At 37.0% G+C, this 22,606-nt stretch overlaps 1 protein-coding gene across 1 annotated transcript in view; it reads left to right on the top strand.

The window, feature by feature from the left end:
- The window catches only part of ldlrad4a (low density lipoprotein receptor class A domain containing 4a), a 107,855-nt gene that overhangs the window by 43,118 nt on the left and 42,131 nt on the right, over window positions 1-22,606 (top strand). Inside the window, 2 exon segments of the mRNA XM_051137680.1 lie at window positions 980-1,437; window positions 16,159-16,296. Of these exon segments, the coding sequence (XP_050993637.1) occupies window positions 1,398-1,437; window positions 16,159-16,296 (178 nt within the window). The 5' untranslated portion in view covers window positions 980-1,397.

Raw genomic sequence — 22,606 nt, 5'->3', positions numbered from 1 at the left:
CACTCTTTTCTAACTTCCTCCTTATCGCTATAAATCATCTCCACTCTTGTACAAATGAGACAGTTAAATGCACTGTCTGTGCCAGTCTGCGTACACAGATTAGTAGTCTGTTTCCTGAAGCAGACTAAATATTTCTAAAACAAGTTGGTTTCCTGAACCATGGGCTCTGTATAATTTTGCAGACTTGGGGTCATGTTCGCCAGACAGCGAGCAGACATGTTTCTTAATGAGCGTTCACATAGTTCTTCAGTTTGATCAGTCATGTTTGGGTTTTTGGGAAACAGGGAAACTTTTTTCTTTACATTGTCAAATTCTGAATGTGCCCCTAATTATAGAATGACCCATATAATGATTGATCTGTTGGGATATTTTGAGCTGAAACTTCACAGACACATTTTGGAGACACCTGAAACTTATATTACATATTGTAAATAGAGGAATAATATGTCTCCTTTAAGAATGATTAGTTAACTATTCATTAAGGCATCCAGTTTTGAAAAGATCCCAAGACTTTAGGGTCAATGTAATGTCCATGCAGAACTCTACCATAGACGGCTATGGAGTCTTTGGTTCCTAGTAGCTTGACTAACAGGTGACAAACCTACACGGCTGTGTCCAGGTCTGCCCTACACATATCCATATTATTTGCTTTGTCTTTTTTCTACCCATTTGTACTTTTTGCTAACAATGTTTCGTTTGCCTTTTCTTGTTGAGCGGGCTTCGTTTCTCCCCATAGCGTTTGAAGTGGAGATGATTTTACTTTCAGAGGTGTGCACGCCACCCCCAGTTATATTTATCTCCAGACTTCAAAGTGCCACCCTGCTGTGTTTTTGCATCTGAACAAATAAAGAAGGTTGTTTCTCCAGTGTAGCCTTCCATATGGCTCTCTTCCGAAATGAACCAGCCGAAGGGGAACGGGAATCACTTGTTCAAATATAATCGTGTTAACCAGTTTTCTCTCTTTCTCTTTTCGCCGCAGTTTCTCCTAAGATGAAACTCCGGGACTCCTGAAGAAGGATGACACCCCTGGCACATTGGCTAAGACGGTGCCTATGGGCATCTGTGTCACTCACATGCCAAGCCTGAAAAGTGGAAAAAAAGACAGTTCTTGCAGACACGTCGAACACTTCCAAGCTCTAGAGTGAAACTTTGCACAGTTGGCCATGGCTGCATATCCATGGCTTGGAGGATAGGAACCCGTGTTTAGCAAGCATTTTTACCACAGTGAGTTTTTTAACTGGTCATTTAGCAAATCCAGCACTTCCTGGCCCGGAGGGTTTATAGAGTAACTGCCACACGCGAGCTGAACCGGAGGATCCAAAATGGAGGGCAAACAGCGACGCTCTTTCTACCGGACTGGTTAAAGCTGCAGTCAAAAGCATTACTGCAAGGGCAGTATGCAGGCAGCTGACTACCCAGCCGCAAATAATAACACAGGTAAGAATCACCTTACACTTGATAGGTGCACTAAGTTTCTCCTTAAGTCTCCTAGTTTCCTCAAGTATGTTTTACACATAAATTAATTTGTAATAATTACAGCTACATATTAAAACTGACGTACACTTGTATGAAGATGAAGACTCCACATCAATTATCACTTCTATATTAGGCGGGTCTTCATAGTTGCTGCAATTATCATATAACCAGTCAGTTATTGTACTATTTCCTTTTTTCATATCTACAACAACAACAATAACTTGATTAATTATAGCACTATTCTTTTTTTGTCTTATTACATTGTTATTACATTATTATTATTAATGTTATTATTAATAATAGTAACTAGGTGGCAAAATATATTCACTGTACTACTACTACTGCTACTACTACTACTAATTACTAGTAATAATAGTAATACAGAATGTTATCGTCATCTTTTTCTTCTTATTATTATCTAAACAATATCAGTAGTATTGTAATATTTTGGCTCTCAGAACTCATCCATTCATGTGTAAAAATTTGGTCAGTCAAGTTCACCCTTCATTGGAAGTTTGACTGACAGACGATCTGACCAATCATAACGCAGAATCCGCTATTTTGTCCTACAGACAAACCAGACAGTTGAGGAGAAGTCCACTTCCAGAACAAAAATTTACAGATAATGTACTCACCCACTTTTCATCCCAGATGTTCATGTCTTTCTTTCTTCAGTAGTAAAGAAATTGTTTTTGAGGGAAACATTTCAGCATTTTTCTCCATATAATGGACTGATATGGTGCCCCGAGTTTGAACTTCCAAAATGCAGTTTAAGTGCGGCTTCAAATGATCCCAAATGCGGCTGTAAATGATCCCAGCCAAGGAAAAAGGGTTTTATCTAACAAAACGATTATTTTCATAAAAATAATACAATTCATATACTTTTTAATCTCAAACGCTCGTCTTGTCTTGCTCTGTGTATTCTGGCTCAAGACAGTTAGGGTATGTCGAAAAACTCCAATTGTATTTTCTCCCTTAACTTAAAAAATGATTTCAAAATCATCCTACATCGCTGCAGAAGTACTGACCCAGTCTTTGCAAAGTGAACATGTAAAGAAGATCAAACACCCTTTACAAAAAAGGTAAAACAGCGATATAGGACGATTTTGAAGTTGAGGGAGAACATTAGATCGGAGTTTTTCGACATACACTAACTGTCATGAACCGGAACAAAAACAGAGTTCAGGGAGAGTAAGACAAGACGAGTGTTTGAGATTAAATAGTATATAAATTGTATTATTTTTATAAAAATAACTAATCGTTTAACTAGATAAGACCCTTTTTCCTCAGATGGGATCATTTACAACCGCATTTGGGATCGTTTGAAGCCGCATTTAAACTGCATTTACGAAGGTCAGACTTGAGGCACCATAGAAGTCGACTATATGGAGAAAAATGCTGAAATGTTTTCCTTAAAAAAAAAACATAATTTCTTAATGACCGAAGAAAGAAAGACATGAACATCTTGGATGACAAGGGGTGAGTACATTATCTGTAAATCTTTCTTCTGGAAGTGGACTTCTCCTTTAACGTCGGTGGACTTGAAAATTTGTTTGTATTGATGTTTTTCCACAGTTGTAACAAGATACCTTCTGATGTTCATTCATGTTTATTTCATGCTGTAACTAGTAGTAAAGAGGAAGAGTTGATCGGTTCACACGCTTGAACTGTGGCACTACGGGGATCTGTCACAACACATTAGAGCCACAAATGGTATTTTTGTGTGAATTTCTTCAAAAATGGCAAAATTTGTAAGCTGAGACTGTTTTATACCCAAAGTAACCTCATCTGTCTTGTCTGTCAGCGTATTGTCAGTTACCTCTTTGCTCTGCAATGTATTTTTTACTGAGTAAGAACATGATGTGTGGTGTGAGAGCACATGGCTTGTCAGACGTAGCAACAGTAACTAAGCGGGGGCGGGTCTTTGCGAAGGGTCCGTTGAGTCACACCTTCTGCATATCATTTGAATATCATTATCTAATCATTCCCATGTTACTCAAAACATTTAAGACTTTTTCATGTCACTCACAAGAAATAGCTTTTCTGTAAAACTCTGAATACTTCTTAAAAATATAGGCACATAGGTGTAAAGTCAAATCGATTACTTGCCAGCAAAAAAACGCTTACTTCACCTTTACGTTTTTGAGAATACATGACTTTTTTAACTGCAAGGAGTCCCTATCATGTTGTTAGGTTGTGTTTCAGAAAAATCAAAAAAGAGACTGTTTTCAGAAAGTGAAACTTCTGCCTTTGTTCGGGGCCGGCCAAGTGCTGACACTGAAAATACTCCAGTATCCAGCTTTTAATATCAGATGTGGAATTTGAACTTGGAGTGGAATTTGGACCCATACATCCAAAAATTCCTGAGAGACCTGAGGTAGAGGATATTGTTTTAACAACTGGATGGCCCCCAAGCTGAGCCGGGGTCACAATGTTCTGCTATTTTATTCATCATGGAGAGAAATGAAAAACCAGAACATTCTGTTCAAAAGCATGTGATGGGCTCTCCAGCTGAGGGGAAAGAGCGCCGGCCCACGATCTCAGGCAACCTGTCAGTCAAAGAAATCACAACAGAATGAAACGCTTCAGCTAGCAAAACCAAATAAACGCTACAGTGTCGGTTTGAAATTTAACACAACGAAAGTCTGCCCAAAATTGACAATTGTGTCATTATTTTCACATTTTCTCACCTTCGTGTTGTTCTAAAACTTTATGACTTTTGTGGATCTCAAAAGAAAAATGTCTTTGAAAACACCATAAAGGTAGCGCCCATGACTTGTATGCATTTTTACGTTTATCACACATGACACAATAAGTCTATAGCAAATAGTTTGTGAATCATACCGTATTTTAATAAATATATTTGTAAAAAAATTGTAAAAAAAAAAAAAAAAAAAAAGTGGTGCGCCATATATAGGCCTATATTATTTATATATATATATATATATATATATATATATATTCAGCCGTTTTTTTCTTTCGGCCAAAACCCGAAAATACCATTTTCGGCCGATAATTTTCAGCGGCCAAAAATTCGGTGCATCACTAGTATTTTATCAGGTCTGGTGAGCAAACCTATGGTAATGTAATTAAATACAGTATGTGCTGCACAAAAACATTTAGCCATACTTGCAAATACGGTGGGTTCGTTCAAATTTACTTTTAGAACAACTGTTTTACACACGTAAAAATGTGCATCATTAACCCGCCAAATCATGACAAATAGTCACATATCAGTAAAAGGCTAATATTGAATCAAATTTCATAGTCTTTGCAGATAATTCAGTACGATGACATAAAATACTGTTATTAAATATACAAGTAAGTTAATAAAAAAGTAGTACATTACCTCATCCGTGAGCATGATTTGTGAAAAAGAAATCTCCCAACGTTCCATGCTCCGTCTGTCACGTTGTGGTGTGTGAGGAATGAGGAGTATGACGAGGAGGTCCAGAACTTGAACATTTATTAGACAATCCACAAAAGGAACAGGAACGAACAGGAACAGCAGGGAATCCAAACGCACGCAAAAGACTCGGAGACAATACTGACATTGAATGACATCAAAGACTTCAAAATGACATAGAGTGACTTACAAGAACCGACCACCAAACGGTGAACACAACCAAACTTAAATACACAGACCAATCAGGGGGAGACAGGTGGAATCGATTAAGCAGTGACATAATAATTAAAGACGGAACAGGAAAGACCAAATAAGGGCATACATGGGGAAAAAAACACAAAACAGAGAGCTCAGGGAGCCACAGCAGAGCATACAGTCCATAGTGCCATGGCGGGTCAGGGAGCTCGGGAAGCCACGGCGGAGCATACAGTCCATAATGCCATGGCGGGACAGGGAGCTTGGGAAGCCACAGCCGAGCACACAGTCTATGTGGCCAAGGAGGATCAGGGGGTTCGGGAAGCCATGGCCGAGTATACAGTTCAGGTGGCCATGGTGGGTCAGGGGGGTAGCCCCCGCCCAAAATTTTCTTGGGGCAACTTAAGGCATATTCCGCCCAGGACAGTACAGGAAGGCTGGGCTTAGGAGGCACAGGCACAGGAGGGCGCTCGGGAGGCGCAGGCACAGGAGGGCGCTCGGGAGGCGCAGGCACAGGAGGGCGCTCGGGAGGCGCAGGCTCTGGAGGGCGCTCTGGAGGAAGCTCAGGCTATGGAGGGTGCTCTGGAGGAAGCTCAGGAGGGCACTCTGGAGGAAGCTCAGGCTCAGGAGGGCGCTCTGGAGGAAGCTCAGGCTCTGGAGGAAGCTCAGGCTCAGGAGGGCGCTCTGGAGGAAGCTCAGGAGGGCACTCTGGAGGAAGCTCAGGCTCAGGAGGGCGCTATGGAGGCAGCTCAGGCTCAGGAGGGTGCTCTGGAGGAAGCTCAGGCTCTGGAGGGCGCTCAGGCTCTGGAGGAATGGATGGAACCAGTGGAGACTTGGGAGAGCTGGACGGGACCAGCAGAGATGAAGGAGAGCTGGACGGGACCAGCGGAGACACAGGAGAAAATAAACCACATAAGTCCATAATGTCCTTAATATTAATATGGCTTGCCATATTTGCAGCCGGTAATCCAGATCGCGGGGGCGTGGCTGGAGTCCGTGAGCTGGCTGATGCTGGAGTCTGTGAGCGAGCCGCGGCCCGAGTCCCTGAGCTGGCCGATGCCGGAGTCCGTGAGCTGGCCGCGGGTTCTGGGCTGAGGATGAGGGAGGAGCTATGGAGAACTGAGGTGAGCGAGGGAGGACTGGAGGGAGTGAGCTCGTTGGAGCAGCACGTGGAGGACGCTGGCTGGTGGTGAGCTGGAGCAGCTGCGTGTTTACAGATGGGGGGAAGATTAGAATCTTTCACATCAACATAGAAATTGGAATGACAAAGAGCAAGGACATAGTTGATGAATTCTGCAACCGGTTTGCGGCAATCGTCAGGAGTTATAGAACAGAACAATTTGTCATCGTTTAGCCCCATCTAAAAACACGCGTTAATCGTGGCGTCACTCCAACTCACCAGGTGTAACACGCTCAGGAATTCCTCCACGTATTGTTCCAACGGCCTCTTCGCCTGCTGGATGTTGAACAGGAATTCCTCAGCCCAGAACATCTTTGTTTAGGGTCGGTTCTTCTGTCACGTCGTGGTGTGCGGTCCACTGGGTGTGACACCGTCATTGCGTCATCAAGCTTCTCCTCTGTTATTGTTTTGAAAATGCGACCTCTAGTGGCGAAAACGTACATATTGTGCCTTTAAGCCTGCATTTATATCCATCGCCACCTATAAGCTCTTTCAGTAGCTCTGATCATCATATCTGTATTTTATTTTCCGAGTTGTGTTGCGACAGTAGATCACCGAGTGCAACTATTTCTCATCATAGAAATAATGGTGCCTCCATAGTCCAAAATGTGTATAAAACAATGTTTTTTAAATAACGTAAATCTTTTATGAGTTTTCGACCACATATTTTAGTAAGAAACATCACATATGCATATTAAGCCAAACAAGTCTTACTACGGGGTTCCCTTTAAGTTTAACTTAAATACAAAAATGACCGTGGTTTATTGCTTTAAAACATGTCAGAGAGACACACATTGCCTAGTCAATGTAATAATAGACAAATACTATAAATAATAATGTATGTATGTCTGTAGCATTGATTAGTCAAGGCTAAGCTTAGCATTTAATATCTATTTAAGTTCATTTTATCCCAATCAAAGAGATGTATGCTGCCACTGTTTTTGTGCTGATATGATATGATTTGATTTCATTTGCTCATGATTTTGCCTAGCAACAGAGACCGAAGCTACTCAGTTTTGATGCTTGTGCTCGCTCACTCACTTCACACCACACACACACACACACACACACACACACACACACACACATATACTGTAGTCTTTGTGGAGTAGGAATTGTGTTGGTGTTTCATGGCAGAGGCGTTTTGAGTGTGGACAGCTTCCAAATTGATTCCCGTCATTTTGTGAGCCCACAGCACACAGGTTTGCGTAGGGTAGGTTCGGATAGATTGGGGGAGTTTAAAGTGGGCTGAATGACGGGGAATACGGTGGTACTAAACAAGTGGGATGGGGGAGAGCGAAAACAATCGATATCCGCAAGGTTAAACTCTGGTTAGCTGTGCTTGTTTTAGGTTTCGAGCCGTGGCGGTGGACTGACCTGTTTATAAGCTCCAGTCTAATGCATGCACTTGAAATCTGGCACTTTAAGTCACAGGCTTTTCAAAATTAGCTTAATAGTTTTCAACTTTAAAAAAAGACCATCACACCAGCTATATGTAGTACAGCGTCTAGCCCTTGTCTGTTTTACATTTTACTCAGAAATGTTAATAAAGTGAGAACATATTGCGACGGCTGCTCCGTCTCGCACTTTTTGACTCGATTCTGCTATGCATGCACACTTAATTATCCGAGCTCAGCCGGCGGAGGTCATTCGCTTCTCACCACGACACACACCGCTCCCCCTCAATGTGCTGGGGAATTTGGCGCAGAAAATTTCGCAGGCTTCCTCGCTCTTATTTTCTTTTCTTAATAAAGGAGCCAAGACCTGGAGGCGGCGACAGACACAGACTGAGGGAGAAAGACAGGGAGGGGAGTGTTGAAAGTGACAAAAGATATAGCGTGATGTGTGGGAGACGAGGGCCAAATAAGATTAAAGGTATTAAGAACAAAACTCATTTCGCAGCCTTGGAGGAGAAATCCAGCGGAGAAGTACACAAGACTTGTGTAATACAACAAGATGTGCTATCCAAAACTAGATGGAAAGGTATCAATCCATTTTAAGAAGCAAAATACCCACAACTAATAAATTGATATGTATTTTTTAAAGGTGGTGTGTGTATGTGTGTGTGGTTTCTTTCGACTTTCTCCTATGCCAGTTTAACATGTAGAGGCAACTATCGGTAAGCCGTTTGCAGGTTGATTTCTAAACTCTGCAGCTCTGTTGCGTTATCAAAACATTGCTTTGTTTGTTTAAGGATCCTGTCCAGCATTACATTGCAACTTTGTCTCAAGCAGTGATTGGATTTGAGGGCGGGACTAGCTGTTTGTCCAACCACCGGCAGAAACCTGTTTGTAAACAGTCATTATTTTCCATTTGATAATGCTACAGTTACTAGACATACTGCATTATAGAAGTTGCCATGGAGTTGCATGCCATCGCTTGGTCTGCAATAGCGTAATGTAATGACGTATCATGTCTGTGCGAACAGGGAGGTATGCAAATACATACAGTGACAGGCAGGTAGGACAGCCTATCGTAGCCCTCGGACCGAGAAGTGTGATTGAATGAACATTTTATGGTCCTACACCTTCCACTGATGATATAAATACACTTAAGAAGAAGAGACTTTCTACCAGCATAACAAAAAATGTTTTTTAACCAAATGTGACCTTGGACCACAAAACCAGTCATAAGTAGCATGGGTATCTGTAGCAATAGCCAACAATACATTGTATGGGTCAAAATTATCGATTTTTCTTTTATGCCAAAAATCAGTAGGATATTAAGATCATGTTCCATAAAGATATTTTGTGAATTTCCTACTGTAAATATATCAAAACTTAATTTCTGATTAGTAATATGCATTGCTAAGAACTTCATTTGGACAACTTAAAAAGCAATTTTCTCAAAATTTAGATTTTTTGCAACCTCAGATTCCAGATTTTCAAATAGTTGTATCTTGGCCAAATGTCCTATCCTAACGAACCAAACATAAATGGAGAGCTTATTTTTTTCAGCTTTCAGGTAATGTATAAATCTCAATTTTAAAAAATTGACCCTTATTTTGTGGTCCAGGGTCACAAATCACCTAATAGTAATAATGCATGACCATATTTTAGATCTCTTAATCTGATCCCATAACTAAACTTAACAACTACCTTACTACAACTAACTATTAATAATCAGCAAGTTAGGAGTTTATTGAGGCACATGTTGTAGTTAATTAACAGTTAGTTCATTGTTTCTGAAGTGTGACCTCATTAATAATAAATAAGTTCTTTTAATAATGCACATTCATGTTTATCTTTATCAAAATGTATTACTTGCTCTGAAATGACTTCCTGTTTTTTTTGTTTTTTTTTTTGTTTTTTTTTTGCTTTGCTTTGCTTTTCCGTTGATATTAAAGTTGCAATGTAATCAGAGAGAATCGTCAACGAGAGAAATTTGACATTTCACAGGAAGATCCATGACATTTACACTTTGATTAAACACTACAAATTAAAAAATAAATAAATAAAATAAAATAAACATGCATGAATTGTTCACAATAAGATGCACTTTGAAAACTGGGTAACACTTTATTTTACAGTCTCTTAACTAGTTGCTTATTAGCATGCATATTACTAGAATATTAGCCATTTTATTAGTACTAATTGAGCACATATTAATGCCTTATTCTACATGACCTTATTCTACATCTCTAATTCTACCCAATACCTAAACTTAAAGGAGAAGTCCACTTCAGAACAACAATTTACAGATAATGTACTCACCCCCTTGTCATCCAAGATGTTCATGTCTTTCTTTCTTCAGTTGTAAAGAAATTATGTTTTTTGAGGAAAACATTTCAGGATTTTTCTCCATGTAATGGACTGATATAGTGCCCCGATTTTGAACTTCCAGTTTAAACAATCCCAAATGCGGTTGTAAACAATCCCAGCCGAGAAAGAAGGGTCTTATCTAGCGAAACGATCGGTTATTTTCATAAAAATAATACAATTGAAATACTTAAAGAAAACAAAGAAAGTCATGGACATCTTGGATGACAAGGGGGTGAGTACATTATCTGTAAATTGTTGTTCTGGAAGTGGACTTCTCTTTTAACAACTACCTTACTAACTATTAATAAGCAGCAAATTAGGAATTTATTGAGGAAAAAAGTCATAGTTAAATTGTTCAAATGACTAATTAAATAGTTCACTATGCAATTCAATTAGAAAAACACTCATTCATTCACAGAACAAACAACAGTGGTCTGAGTGAATCATTAAATCGCTTAAATGACTAATCAAATAGTTCACTCAACCGATTCAATTTAAAAACACTTATTCGCTCAGAAAACAAACAATGGTTCTCAATAAGTGAATCACTGAATTGTTCAAATGACTAAATAGTTCACTCAAGTGTTTTGATTTAAAAAAAAAAAAAAACATTAGGGAACAAACAAGGATGGTCTATGCGTGAATCATTGAATCATTCAAATGATTCATTTAAAATCACCAATTCATTCAAGAAACAAAACAATGAGTGAATCACTGAATCATTTACTCAAATGATTCGTTTGACCCGTTTTGTTGTCTGCTTCTTTAAATGCTTAAGCTTTTTAAAGCAGGATGGAATGTGACTGGCTGTCAATTCTTTGATTATTTGGCAGCTGGAAAAAGTCATTCTGAAAGTGATTCCAACGATAACGTTCCTCTGTGTTGTTATTATTATAGCTATGGTGTTGACTTTGCTATTCTATTAAGTTTAGAATGATTTTTAAACTATATCTTCATCGTTATAGTTACTATCCTTAGTGTGAACAGGGCTTTAGACTGTTGTTTAGTATATTTATCGGTGTGTCTGATCCAGTAGAGCAAGACACTCTCTCTCGCTCACTTCCCCTGTCTGCTCAACCAAACTGATGCTCTCTGACCGCTCTCCGTGTCATCGGCCGCTTGTCGCACACTCGCCTGCCATTCTCATGACTCATCCGACCCTGATAAGACCTCGAACCACCCTGCGTGTCTGGGTTCTCCTCCCTGGTCCGGCTGTTGATGTCACCTGCCCTCCGTTCCCCTGAAGCAGTCAGACAAGGCCATCTGTGTGCGGCCGGTCGGCCGGTGGAAATCATGGGATGGATGGGTGTGAGAGAAGCCTCAGTGCCTAAATTTAACCCACACCTGGGATTTGGAGTCCGCTGGGAAGTTCAGGCCAAGTGTGTCAGCTGTTCACGACTGCGGCTTGTTGTCTTTTTCATCTTAATTTTCCACTTGCCATCATGAAACAGCATTTAAAATGCATTTAATTTCCATAATGTGACCATAAAGTCAAACAGGATTTTCAACAAGAAAAACAGCAGCACTTTACATGAGGGAACACTATTCACTATTAACTAGTTGCTTATTAGCATGCATAACATATTGGCTGTTTATTAGTATTTATAAAGCACATATTAATGGCTTATTCTGCATGACTAATAAAACATACCTGGTTCTTCTGGTCATATGTAGGACTATGCTGCCTATTACATTCTCCTTACAGCGTATCTCTATGTGCAATGCAAGAATCCCTGCCACTTTTTTGACTCCTTTACATATTTTATAAGCTCTTTGTGTTATCAGCTGGTTACAACACACATGCAACAAGCACATTTGGCTCTGCACACAGCATTGTTTTGAATGTTCAGTAAGCTCATAAAATATGCATCATAAAAGCTGTGTCAGGTTGTGACCGTCTCCTTACGCCTTCTATTTTGTTTCTTTAGGTATGGTGTTAAAAATGAGAGTATGAACACTAAGCGAACCTGTAGTAAATGTGGCAGTTTATTTTATGGTACAGACCAAAAGAACCAAGAACAGAACTACAAAAGTAAACCTAAATAGCTTACTTAGTTAAGCCTTTAACCAGTGGTCGAAAGGCCTGGTAAAAGTCAGTATGAAATAGAAATCACCATATCCATTTTCAGTAACACTTTAGAATAGGGAACACTTATTCACTATTAATGATTCACTCAGACAATTGTTGTTTGTTCTTTGAATGAGTGTTTTTTAATCAAATTGTTTGAGTTAACTATTTAATTAGTCATTTAAACGATTCAATGATTCATTCATAGAGCATCCTTGTTTGTTCCTTGAAGAATGTTTTTTTTAATTAAATTGCTTAGTGCAATATTTAATTATTCATGCACAAAGACCCTTTTGTCTTGTTTCATGAATGAATAAGTGTTTTTGAACAAATCAGTTGAGTGAACGGTGCAATGATTCACTTCATATAATCAATTTGCGTCGTTGAATGAATCATTTGACTAAATAATGCAATGCCTCACTCAACAAGGCAGTCACTTTTCATTATCTCCTGACACATTAAAGTAAATTACTTAAAAATAACTGAAGTAACTGAAGGAATCCATGCAGTTGGGACTTTATAGATTTTGTTACAGTATATATGTATTGCTTTATGCACGTAAAATCTCTACTGCATGTTTGTTTGTTTTATTTTGTTGATAAATGTAGGCTTATATCATCTCCCAGCTCTTAATATAAACTTGTATATATTATTATGTTCAACTTAATATACATAAACTAAAAGAAATGTTACTTCAAAACAATTTTTACTAAGAAACTGTAAATTTAACAAATTTTAACAAAGAAACAGCAAGTAACACTTTAAATAAACATGAAATTTTTGAAAGTCTGAAATAGTATTTTCTTATAAAATTTACTCTACTAATCTTTGTTTTGTTTACAAAATCTTTTTATTTCTTTATTTACTCTGTAAATGTGCAATTGTGATTGCTTGTTTCATCGCAAAATATAAACTATATTATTTCCCAGCATTAATCTGCTAAATGCAATAATAAGGCAGGAAGATATTAAGATACTGTAAACATTAACGTCATGATTTTCTGTGAAACTGCTTTTAAAACAATATGTATTCTGAAAAGCACTGATGTTTTTAATCTGGTAGGTGAATAAATGGGGGAAAAATCAGATATACTTACATTGAAACATCTGAGTGGCGGCATAAAGTCCACCTACTTAGACATGAATCTGAGATGGCACAATATTGGACTGACAAGAAAATAAAAAGATGAGGCAGTCTTTGTTAATATTTGTATATAACTAAAATATCTAGAGAATATACATAAATTCTGTGAGAATGCAGTTCTATTCATGTATGTTTAATTTGCTTCAAGTGCCTCAAAAAAACAAAACAACAAAAAAAAAAAAAAAAAATCTCTTTCAGAGATTTGAAAGCCATGAACCCAAGCACCCTAGCATTATGTCAGTGAATTTTCTGAACACAATTTGTTTAGAAATTGTAAAAAATCAGCAATGTCTGCATGGCTCAGATTTTGTGCTACATTTCTAGATCATCCTGAAATTGAGTGACACGCCTAGCTGTCTGCTCGGGACAGACAGATAGTTGTCTGTGCTCAAGCAGACGCACGAGTGTGTTTGAGTTTGTTTGGGCGTTGTGTAGAGACTGGCGTCTCAAACATGGTGTCTCATTTCCCCTGCTGGTGATCAAATCTGCGATTAACGCCACAGACGAGACAGCGGCCCGGAGAACTGCCTGATACAGGCTCACAGAAATCCTGCCCCGCTGTAATGGCTCTGGAGTGAATGTTTTATGGTAGATGTTATGTCATCGGGTGCGGCATCAGGTCACGCATCGTGAGTCTGGGTAGATTAGAGACCCGTAAAACCCCAGCACAACATCCCTGACCTCTTTTATTCACAGCAGCCTGCTGAACAACTACCTCATATGTTCCCTTCCTTGGGATCTTTTTAGTGCACCTGACTGACAAAGCTCTTTTGTTATTAAATTAGAGGGAGAAATTAAGATGACTTTTACAATTAAATAACATTTTTGTCTTTATTTAATCTTACATTTTATCTTTTCAGTGGTGTTGATCTATTCCTTAAAGAAACAGTTCACCCAGAAATGTTCTTCCAAACATGTGATTTCACAAAAGGAAATGTCTGAGCTTCTCTTTTCCATACAATCAATGCACATTCTTTCATAAAGAATAAAAAAGCACCGTAAAAGTACCATGATTTACAACTTATGATGACTTGTTCCCCTGGTTTCACAGACAGGGCTTAAGCCTAAACTGTAAAAAAACAATTTGTGGAGTCAACTTAAAATAATTTGTAACCTGGCTACCTTAAAATTTTAAGTTCAGTCAACTCAAAAAAAGTTTATTCAACTTGAAATGTTAAATTATACTAAGTGACAACTTAGATATTTGAGTTGAATCAACTTAAAATTTTAAGGCAGCTGGGTTACTTACTCATCTGTTAAGTTTAGCAAACACAAAGATCTAAGTTGTTACTTAGTACGACTTAACATTTCAAGTTGACTAAACTTATTTTAGTTGACTGAACTTAAAATTTTAAGGCAGCAGGGTAACAAATTATTTTAAGCTGACTTAACAAATTGTGTTTTTTTACATATATATATATTTGAAAATGCATTTATTTTGAAGTATTACAATTACTAAAATTAAAAATAAAAAAAGAGAGAGAAAAGTTGGCAGCTATATAAAACAAGCAGATTTAAAATAAAAATGGCTATGGCATGTACCAGAAATACTAAAACATAAACTAAAATTAAAACTGAAAATATAAAAAAAGGCTAATTCATATTGTTAAATACTTCATATTGTCATACTAAACAGTATAACACTATGATTGCATAAATTATACTAAAATAACAGTAGATCACCATATAAAGTGCGTAATATAATGCACAAGTCATAAAGACTAGTTTAATATATTTGTTTAATATTAACATTGCCACAGATTTATCCATCATATTATTTACAATATTTATTTTCATTTCATCAAATGATTTTTTGATATTTTCATTTCATCAAACAATAATTATCTGCCCTGACGTAAGTTAAAGTATTACAATTGCTAAAACTAAAAATGAAGTTAAAATGAACTAAAAAAAGATAAATAGAAAAAAAGCGTATATAAAAATGACTAAAACTTAAATCAAACTAAAAATAATGGAAAATGTAAAAAAATAAAGACTGATTCATATTATTAAATACTATAACAGTATATTTATATAATTAAATAATAGTGCACAAGCCATAAAGACTATTTTGATTGTATTTTTTAATATTTACATTGCTATAGATTTATCCATCACATTATTTACAATATTAATTTTTAATGTTGTGCTGACAGTAGAAGTTAGAAAATGATTTATATGATTAATGATTAATAAAGCAAACATGCACTAGCTTATATTTCTTAATTAATTGTCATCAAACTCTGTCAGCAACACATTAGCACACATGTTGTGCTTATATTAACATGGTGTTTATGATTCTGCATCGCATCTTACAGAGCCAGACTTCTGACTTTCAGCATAAAGTCTGGTCTACTTTGCTGTTTATTCAGCCAAAGAACCACTCACTTAGACAGGAAGAGAATGTCTGACTGACATATGAACCAACCAGCCGCAGTTTGTTTACATGATATTTTGGAAACACTAATCTGTAATGGATGACACCACATCAGCAAGCTGACTGACTGACTGACTGATTAAAAACCTGTGCACTCTGGATAACATAAATTGTTTGGAAGCCAGCCAATCAGATTGGAGCTTGCGGTTTTAGCCAGCTGTTGCCATTTCTGTGTGCAATATCCATCAGACGGCCCGTGAAGGGTCTATGGGTGTACCGTCTGAGGTTTAGACTAGTCTTAGAGCAACTGGGTAGAAATGCTTCTCATGCTCTATAAAGTTTTGAAATATCTCTTCATCTCAGCACTCCACCCAAAGCTAAGTTGTAATTGTTATTTTCCTGCATGTGGTGCATTGCATCAACCTGCATATGCTTAATTATTCAGTCTGTCTGGTATGTGATGCCTTCAGTTGTATAATAGTGCCGCATTGTGTCATAACAATCTTAACCATCCACCCTTGAAGACGTGTTTCTCTCTTTGTCTTACTGCAGAGTGCAAGTTCCACTGCACCAATGGCAGATGTCTGAAACTTCTCTCGCTGATTTGCAATCATCTGAATGAATGTGGAGACAACAGTGATGAGGAACACTGTCCTGCTGCTGTACCTCCACCTCCAGACACCATCCAGTGTAAGTCCATCCGCCCACCTCTGTCTCAACGCCACATCTGCATCTCTGACAGCTGATATTGCATCAGTGTTGGAGAAGCTACTGTAGAAAACTACTCGCCTCCAGTCAAACTACCCTTTAGAAAAAGTATAACCAAAAGTAGCTGCGTACACTGAAGGAATTTTTGGTGATTTACTGTCTTTAAATTTAGTAATCATTAGAGGACTGAAACAAGTGTAATCTACCCTAATTTATACACCTGAATTGAAAACGGTGCTAGTATCTGCAGTGTTTTTACTTCACTACATACAAGTGACTCAATGTTTCTTTTTTTGAACCACTATGTTAAGATGACTGTCCAAACCAGGGTTGGAAATCAATGGGGGCTTGTGGCAAAAATGAACAAAAATCCCCCACGAATTCAAAATAAAGGGGCAAAAATTGCCCCTGCATAATTAAACAAAATGTATCATGGCTGTTGCAATTAAAATGAGATGTGAGAAGTGTCAGTTCATAGAATAACAGTTAGACCTGTGCACGTTGCATCAGATTCCTTTTTTACTTGTTGTTTTTAGCAGCATTAAGCCTTCTAACCAATCATATACGTTTCTGTTGAGCTTATAAACGGCCAATCAGAGGTGTTAGTTTTGTTTTAATTTTTGTTCGCACTCACTGACTAAATTCTGCACACACGCAAATTCTCTCATCATAAACAATGAAGTGCAGATTTGATTTAAATAAGAGCATCATTTTGCGATGGAAGCTCGTTTCTGCCACTGAAAAAAAAGCAATTTTTAGCAATTCTGACTTTTTTCTCACATTTCTGACTTTCTTCTTAGAATTGTATGATGTAAACTTTAATTTTTGAGTTTAATTGTTGCAATTCTGACATTTTTTTCTAGCAGTAGTGAAAAATTCTGAGAAATAAAGTTTAAATTGTGAAATATAAACATGCAATTGTAAAAAAAGTGTTTTTTGCATCTCTGACAGCTGATATTGCATCAGTGTTGGAGAAGCTACTGTAGAAAACTACTGGCCTCCAGTCCATTCAAACTACTCTTTAGAAAAAGTAAAACCAAAAGTAGCTGCATATATTAGCTGATTTAGTGTCTTTAAAGGAGAAGTCCACTTCCAGAACAACAATTTACAAATAATTTACTCACCCCCTTGTCATCCAAGATGTTCATTTCTTTCTGCCTTCAGTCGTAAAGAAATTATGGTTTTTGAGGAAAACATTTCAGGATTTTTCTTCATATAATGGACTTCAATTGTGCCCCTGATTTTGAACTTCCAAAATGTAGTTTAAATGCAGCTTCAGATGGCTCTAAACGATCCCAGCTGAGGAAGAAGGGTCTTATCTAGCAAAACGATCGGTCATTTTTGATCGAAAAATAAAAATTTGTATACTTTTTAAGTACAAAAGCTTGTGTAGCACAAGTTCTGGAATGCGTGTTCTTTAACGATTTGTTCATTTTGAACGAATCTTTAATGTGACTCGGGAAGAACGAGTCGTCTCGGGGAGTGATTTGTTCAGTCGCGCATGCGCAACATCCTATTAGGTTCTGTACTGGAATTAGTTCACCCGTTTCAAGTTTTCAGGTTTTTCGAGTCGTTCATCTTATAGGGCTGTCACGGGATGAACGAACGACTCAAAACTTGTCAGATAAGAGGTGAGGTGAACTAATCATAGACTAAAGACCCAGGTAAACAATGAATTTAAACAATGAAGATTTAAACTAAAGAAATAAAGTTAAAATTGTGAAATATAAACATGCAATTGTAAGAAATTGTTTTTGTTTTCCCTCAGAATTTGACTTTATATCTCTCAATTGAGAGTTTGTATCTCACAATTCTGAGAAAAGAAGTCAAAAATATAAATGTGCAGTTATGAGAAAAAGTCAGAATTGCAAGTTTATATTACAGTTCTGTAAAAAAAAATCTGAATTGCAAAAATCTGAACAAAATCAAAATTTTAAGATAAACTTGCAGTTGTGTGTCATGAAGTCAGAACTGTCAGATATGAACAAACAATTGCAAGTAGCCCTAGTTTTTTCCTCAGAATTTGGACTTGTTACTCCCAATTGCAAGTTTATATCTCAAAGTTCTGAGAAAAGAAGTCCGAATTGTGAGATATAAATTTACAATTACAAGAAAAAAAGTCAGAAATGTGAGTTTATATCACACAATTCTGAGAAAAGCTGTCAGAATTGTCAGATATAAACTTGCAGTTTGGAGAAAAAAGTCATAATTATGAGAAAAAAAGACTAAATTGTAAGATATAAATTTGCATTTGTTTTAAATGAGGTAATTATAAAAATTGCCTTTAAGGCTGAAAGGAAAAGTTAATTTCTAACCCTCAATGCAACTGGAGAGCGACAGTCTACTAGACTGCATTTGATTAACATCACAATCCGTTGCAAGGCCGGGTGTGCATTATAAATGTGACATAAAAACAGCAATATAACACTTACTTGTTGGAAAAAATAGCTTGTTACTGGAAAAGCTGCGCTGTTTTGAAAACAGCTGAACTGCTGTTACACTACTGAGAAATGTACTTAGGTTTGTGGTGTTACCCAGATCTCTTTGCTGTGTTTTCTCTACTATTATCTTTGCTGATCCATCCTGTTTTATTGATATTTCATACAGCATTATGCCACAAATGCCGTGTGGTGCAGTTATCCTACCACAGTTATGCTAGAAACATACTGAGTGCAAGTATGAGAACGATTCTTCTGCTGAGGAGTACAGTTCATTAGCATAACTGTAGATGATTTTGCAGATATGTTGACTTGGCGCATTAAAACAGAATTTAAGGTGATGTGTGTTAGCTGTTTTACAATGAAACTGGCATATCCAATCAGATTTGAGAGTTGGAAGTACATTACGGCTGCAACTAACTGTTCAGATAATCAAATCATCTGTTAAGTATTCTGGTTTAATCAAATATTACTCCACAGTTTGCTTAATGCTCTCCATCAAGCAGTGTACAGATTGAAGTACGTAATATAAACTGCACATTGTGTGCAAACTTTTTTTTTTTTTTAATATAAGCTAAAGGTTGCAGTGGAGCATTTGAAATAACCACCAAACCAGTTACCAAACCACAAACTAACAGTTAGCAAGTCAGAGGCCAAAATGTGCTAGAACACACACATTCCCTCCTATAAGCATGTCAACGTTTAAGAGACTACTAAACTGTGATTAAATTAAATATTCATATGAAACAACATTATTTGGGTTGCAAAGATCTTTAAACTTAAAGATGATGTTTAACATCAAATATCATTTGATTAATATAATTTATCAAAGGCAGCAATATTTGAGTTGATTCAACTTAACATTTTAAGGCAGCTGGGTAACTTGCCCAATTTTCAAGTTTAACAAACAAATTTTTTTGTTTAGTCAACTCAAATATCTAAGTTGTCACTTAGTACATTTCAAGCTGACTAAACTTATTTGAGTTGACTGAACTTAAAATTTTAAGGCAGCAGGGTAACAAATTAAGTTGACTCAACTATTGTTTTTTTTTTTATTATTTTGTAGTCACTTTTATTATTTTATAAAATGGAAATTCTTGAATTTTATGAATAAAACAGTAAAATGTACACTACTCTTCAAAAGTTTTTGCATTTTTTTTTTTTTTACAGAAAATACAGTTCAAAGTATATATATATATATATATATATATATATATATATATATATATATAAACAAGTTCAATGTATATATGTATATATATATATATATATATTTAAATGCTATTTATTTCTGTGACAACAAAGCTGAATTTTCAGCAACATTACTCTTATTATTTGCAATGTTAAAAACATGTTTGTGCTGCTTAATATATTTAGAAAAACAGAAAGTTGACTCTGTTAGCATCAGTATTAAACTGGTTGTTGTCGAAGGTTGAATTTTTTGTCGCTTTTTCCTTAACTAGCACACTGCGTTTGTGTTTTTTTAACAGGGGCTTGTACTGAATCGTTTTGCGTAGTTGTTTGTATGACCTTCCCTTGCCATCCTGTGCATGAATGCGTGCTCATAGGCGTGTGAATCTGTGTTTGCATGTGGACACTGTTCATAGATAAATTTGTGTGCTTTAGCTCTCTCTTCACACACACACACTTTCTCTCTCTCTCTTTCTTGTTTAATGTCAATCATCTTACAAGGCCAGTTAACATGAAAACATCCAGACAGACGGCTAACTCTTTTAAACTTCAACAAATGTCCTCAAGGTTCATTTTAGGACTGAGTGGAATTAGTTGGTTTTTATTCAGCAGTGCTGTCCACTCCATATTATATTGAGCTCTGCTTCACTTAGTCACATCGCCTCTGTCATTTATGTCTTTGGAAGGCGTTGACTCTTCTTGAAAGATGTAGATGAGTTTGTTTCTTCATGGGAACAGATTTGGAGAAATGTAGCATTACATGACTTGCTCACCAATGTATCCTCTGTAGTGAATGGGTGCCGTCAGAATGAGAGTTCAAACAGCTGATAAAAATATCACAATAATCCACAAGTAATCCACACCACTCCAGTCCATCAATTAAAGGTGAAAAAACAAAATCGAAAACTGTTTAAAGTTAAACTGTTTATATATTTTAGCCGGAGGCAAAAGGCATCTTAATGATGAATTTGTTGTAAGCATGCAGTTTTCACCTCACAAGATGTTAACTGATTGACTGAAGTGGTGTGGATTACTTGTGGATTATTTTGATGTTTTTATCAACAGTTTGGACTCTCTGACGGCACCCATTCACCACAGAGGATCCATTTATGAGAAAGTGATGTAATGCTACATTTCTTCAAATCTGTTCTGAACAAACTCATCTATATCTTTATATTATAGATGATGACTAAATTTCAGATGAACAGGGAAAAATTAAAGTTGTTATTACACTCTAAAAAAATGCTGCGTTAAAAACAGCCCAACTTGGGTTATTTGGCAACCCAGCGCTGAGTAAATATTGGACAGAACACATGCTGGTTTATTTTTACCCAGTTGGTTGGGTTAAATGTTTTTTACCAAACATGCTGGGTTATTTTAAGTCAACTACTGTTTAAAAATTGTTTTATTGCTGGCTTAAAATGGACTGGAACTTATAAAAAACACACACAGAATTATTAGAGGCAACAGCAATAATCAAAAGATGAACATTTATTATTAAGCAGGAACACATGGACAAAATACAAGACAAACTGAAATTATTTGGATGAGTACAGCGTAGTTTACAATATTACATACATTTAAACTTGTTTAACAAGCATTTTAGACATAAAAAATGTAACATAAAAGTAGCATTTTAATTTCAATCTATTCAACCGTTCCCTGTAATCGCTTTTTACCGAAAAAACGCTAATTCTCATGCTGGTGTGTCGCCAAAATCTGAGCCGGTTAAGGGCTGCTGTTCGCCAGGGTAATGGCCTCGCGTTTCACTCTTAGCTGAAAGATGCCGTGACCGACTCCAAAATGTGCCCAACAGTACTGACATTAGAGAACATATTTTAACATCAAAATAAATTAATCTCAGTACAATAACGAATAAAATCCTTTTATTTTATGCAAGGCAAAAGGTGTTTTTATCATGCGAACGCTGCTGACGCAGCTGACTGACATCTCGTGCTTATGTTGCATTGCGTAAAATAATACAATTTACAGCACAGTAAAGACTTTATAAATGAAATAAAATGTATACAAACCTTTGTTTCGCTGAAGAAGTGCACCAAATCGATGGCACTGAGAACCGCTCTCTCTTGTAGAGAACTCAAAATGCCCGCGCTCCTATGACTTTAAAGGTATCATCGGATGCTAAGTTCAGGTTTATATATTGTTTGAACATTAATGTGTGTTGGCAGTGTATGTACAAATCTACCTTATAATGATAAAAATCCATGCAGTGGTTTTTAATTAATCTGTAAAAATAATATTCCCTTTTTCAAATCGAGCAATTCTCTGTCACACTGACAGAGGTCACTCCCGTGATAGTTGATTGACATGAACGTCTTACCTTAGATCAGTTGTAACAGTCCAGCCTCCATGTTTTGATGCCGGAGCAGGGATGTAAGTTAGACAAGAATTGAGTGATTGAGGTGTTGTGTTTCTGGATGTAATAATGAACATAGTGGTCGTCATTTACTCCCGACATCTGAGCCACTGAAGATGCAGTGGATTACATTTGTTTGTGAAGGGAATGCTCCTCCCGCTACATATATCCGTCTATGTTCGTGCGAATCATTCGTGATCCAGCTTCACTTACAGCAGAAGTGAGTGTAAGGTTTTTTTTAATGAATCTTTGCAATCGCCTTTCCTTGTAATGTGCTAGTTGGCAA

This window comes from Labeo rohita, chromosome 19 (genome assembly GCF_022985175.1).
Source record: "Labeo rohita strain BAU-BD-2019 chromosome 19, IGBB_LRoh.1.0, whole genome shotgun sequence".
NCBI classification, from domain to species: Eukaryota; Metazoa; Chordata; class Actinopteri; order Cypriniformes; family Cyprinidae; genus Labeo; species Labeo rohita.
This window is presented reverse-complemented; position numbering and strand designations above follow the sequence as displayed.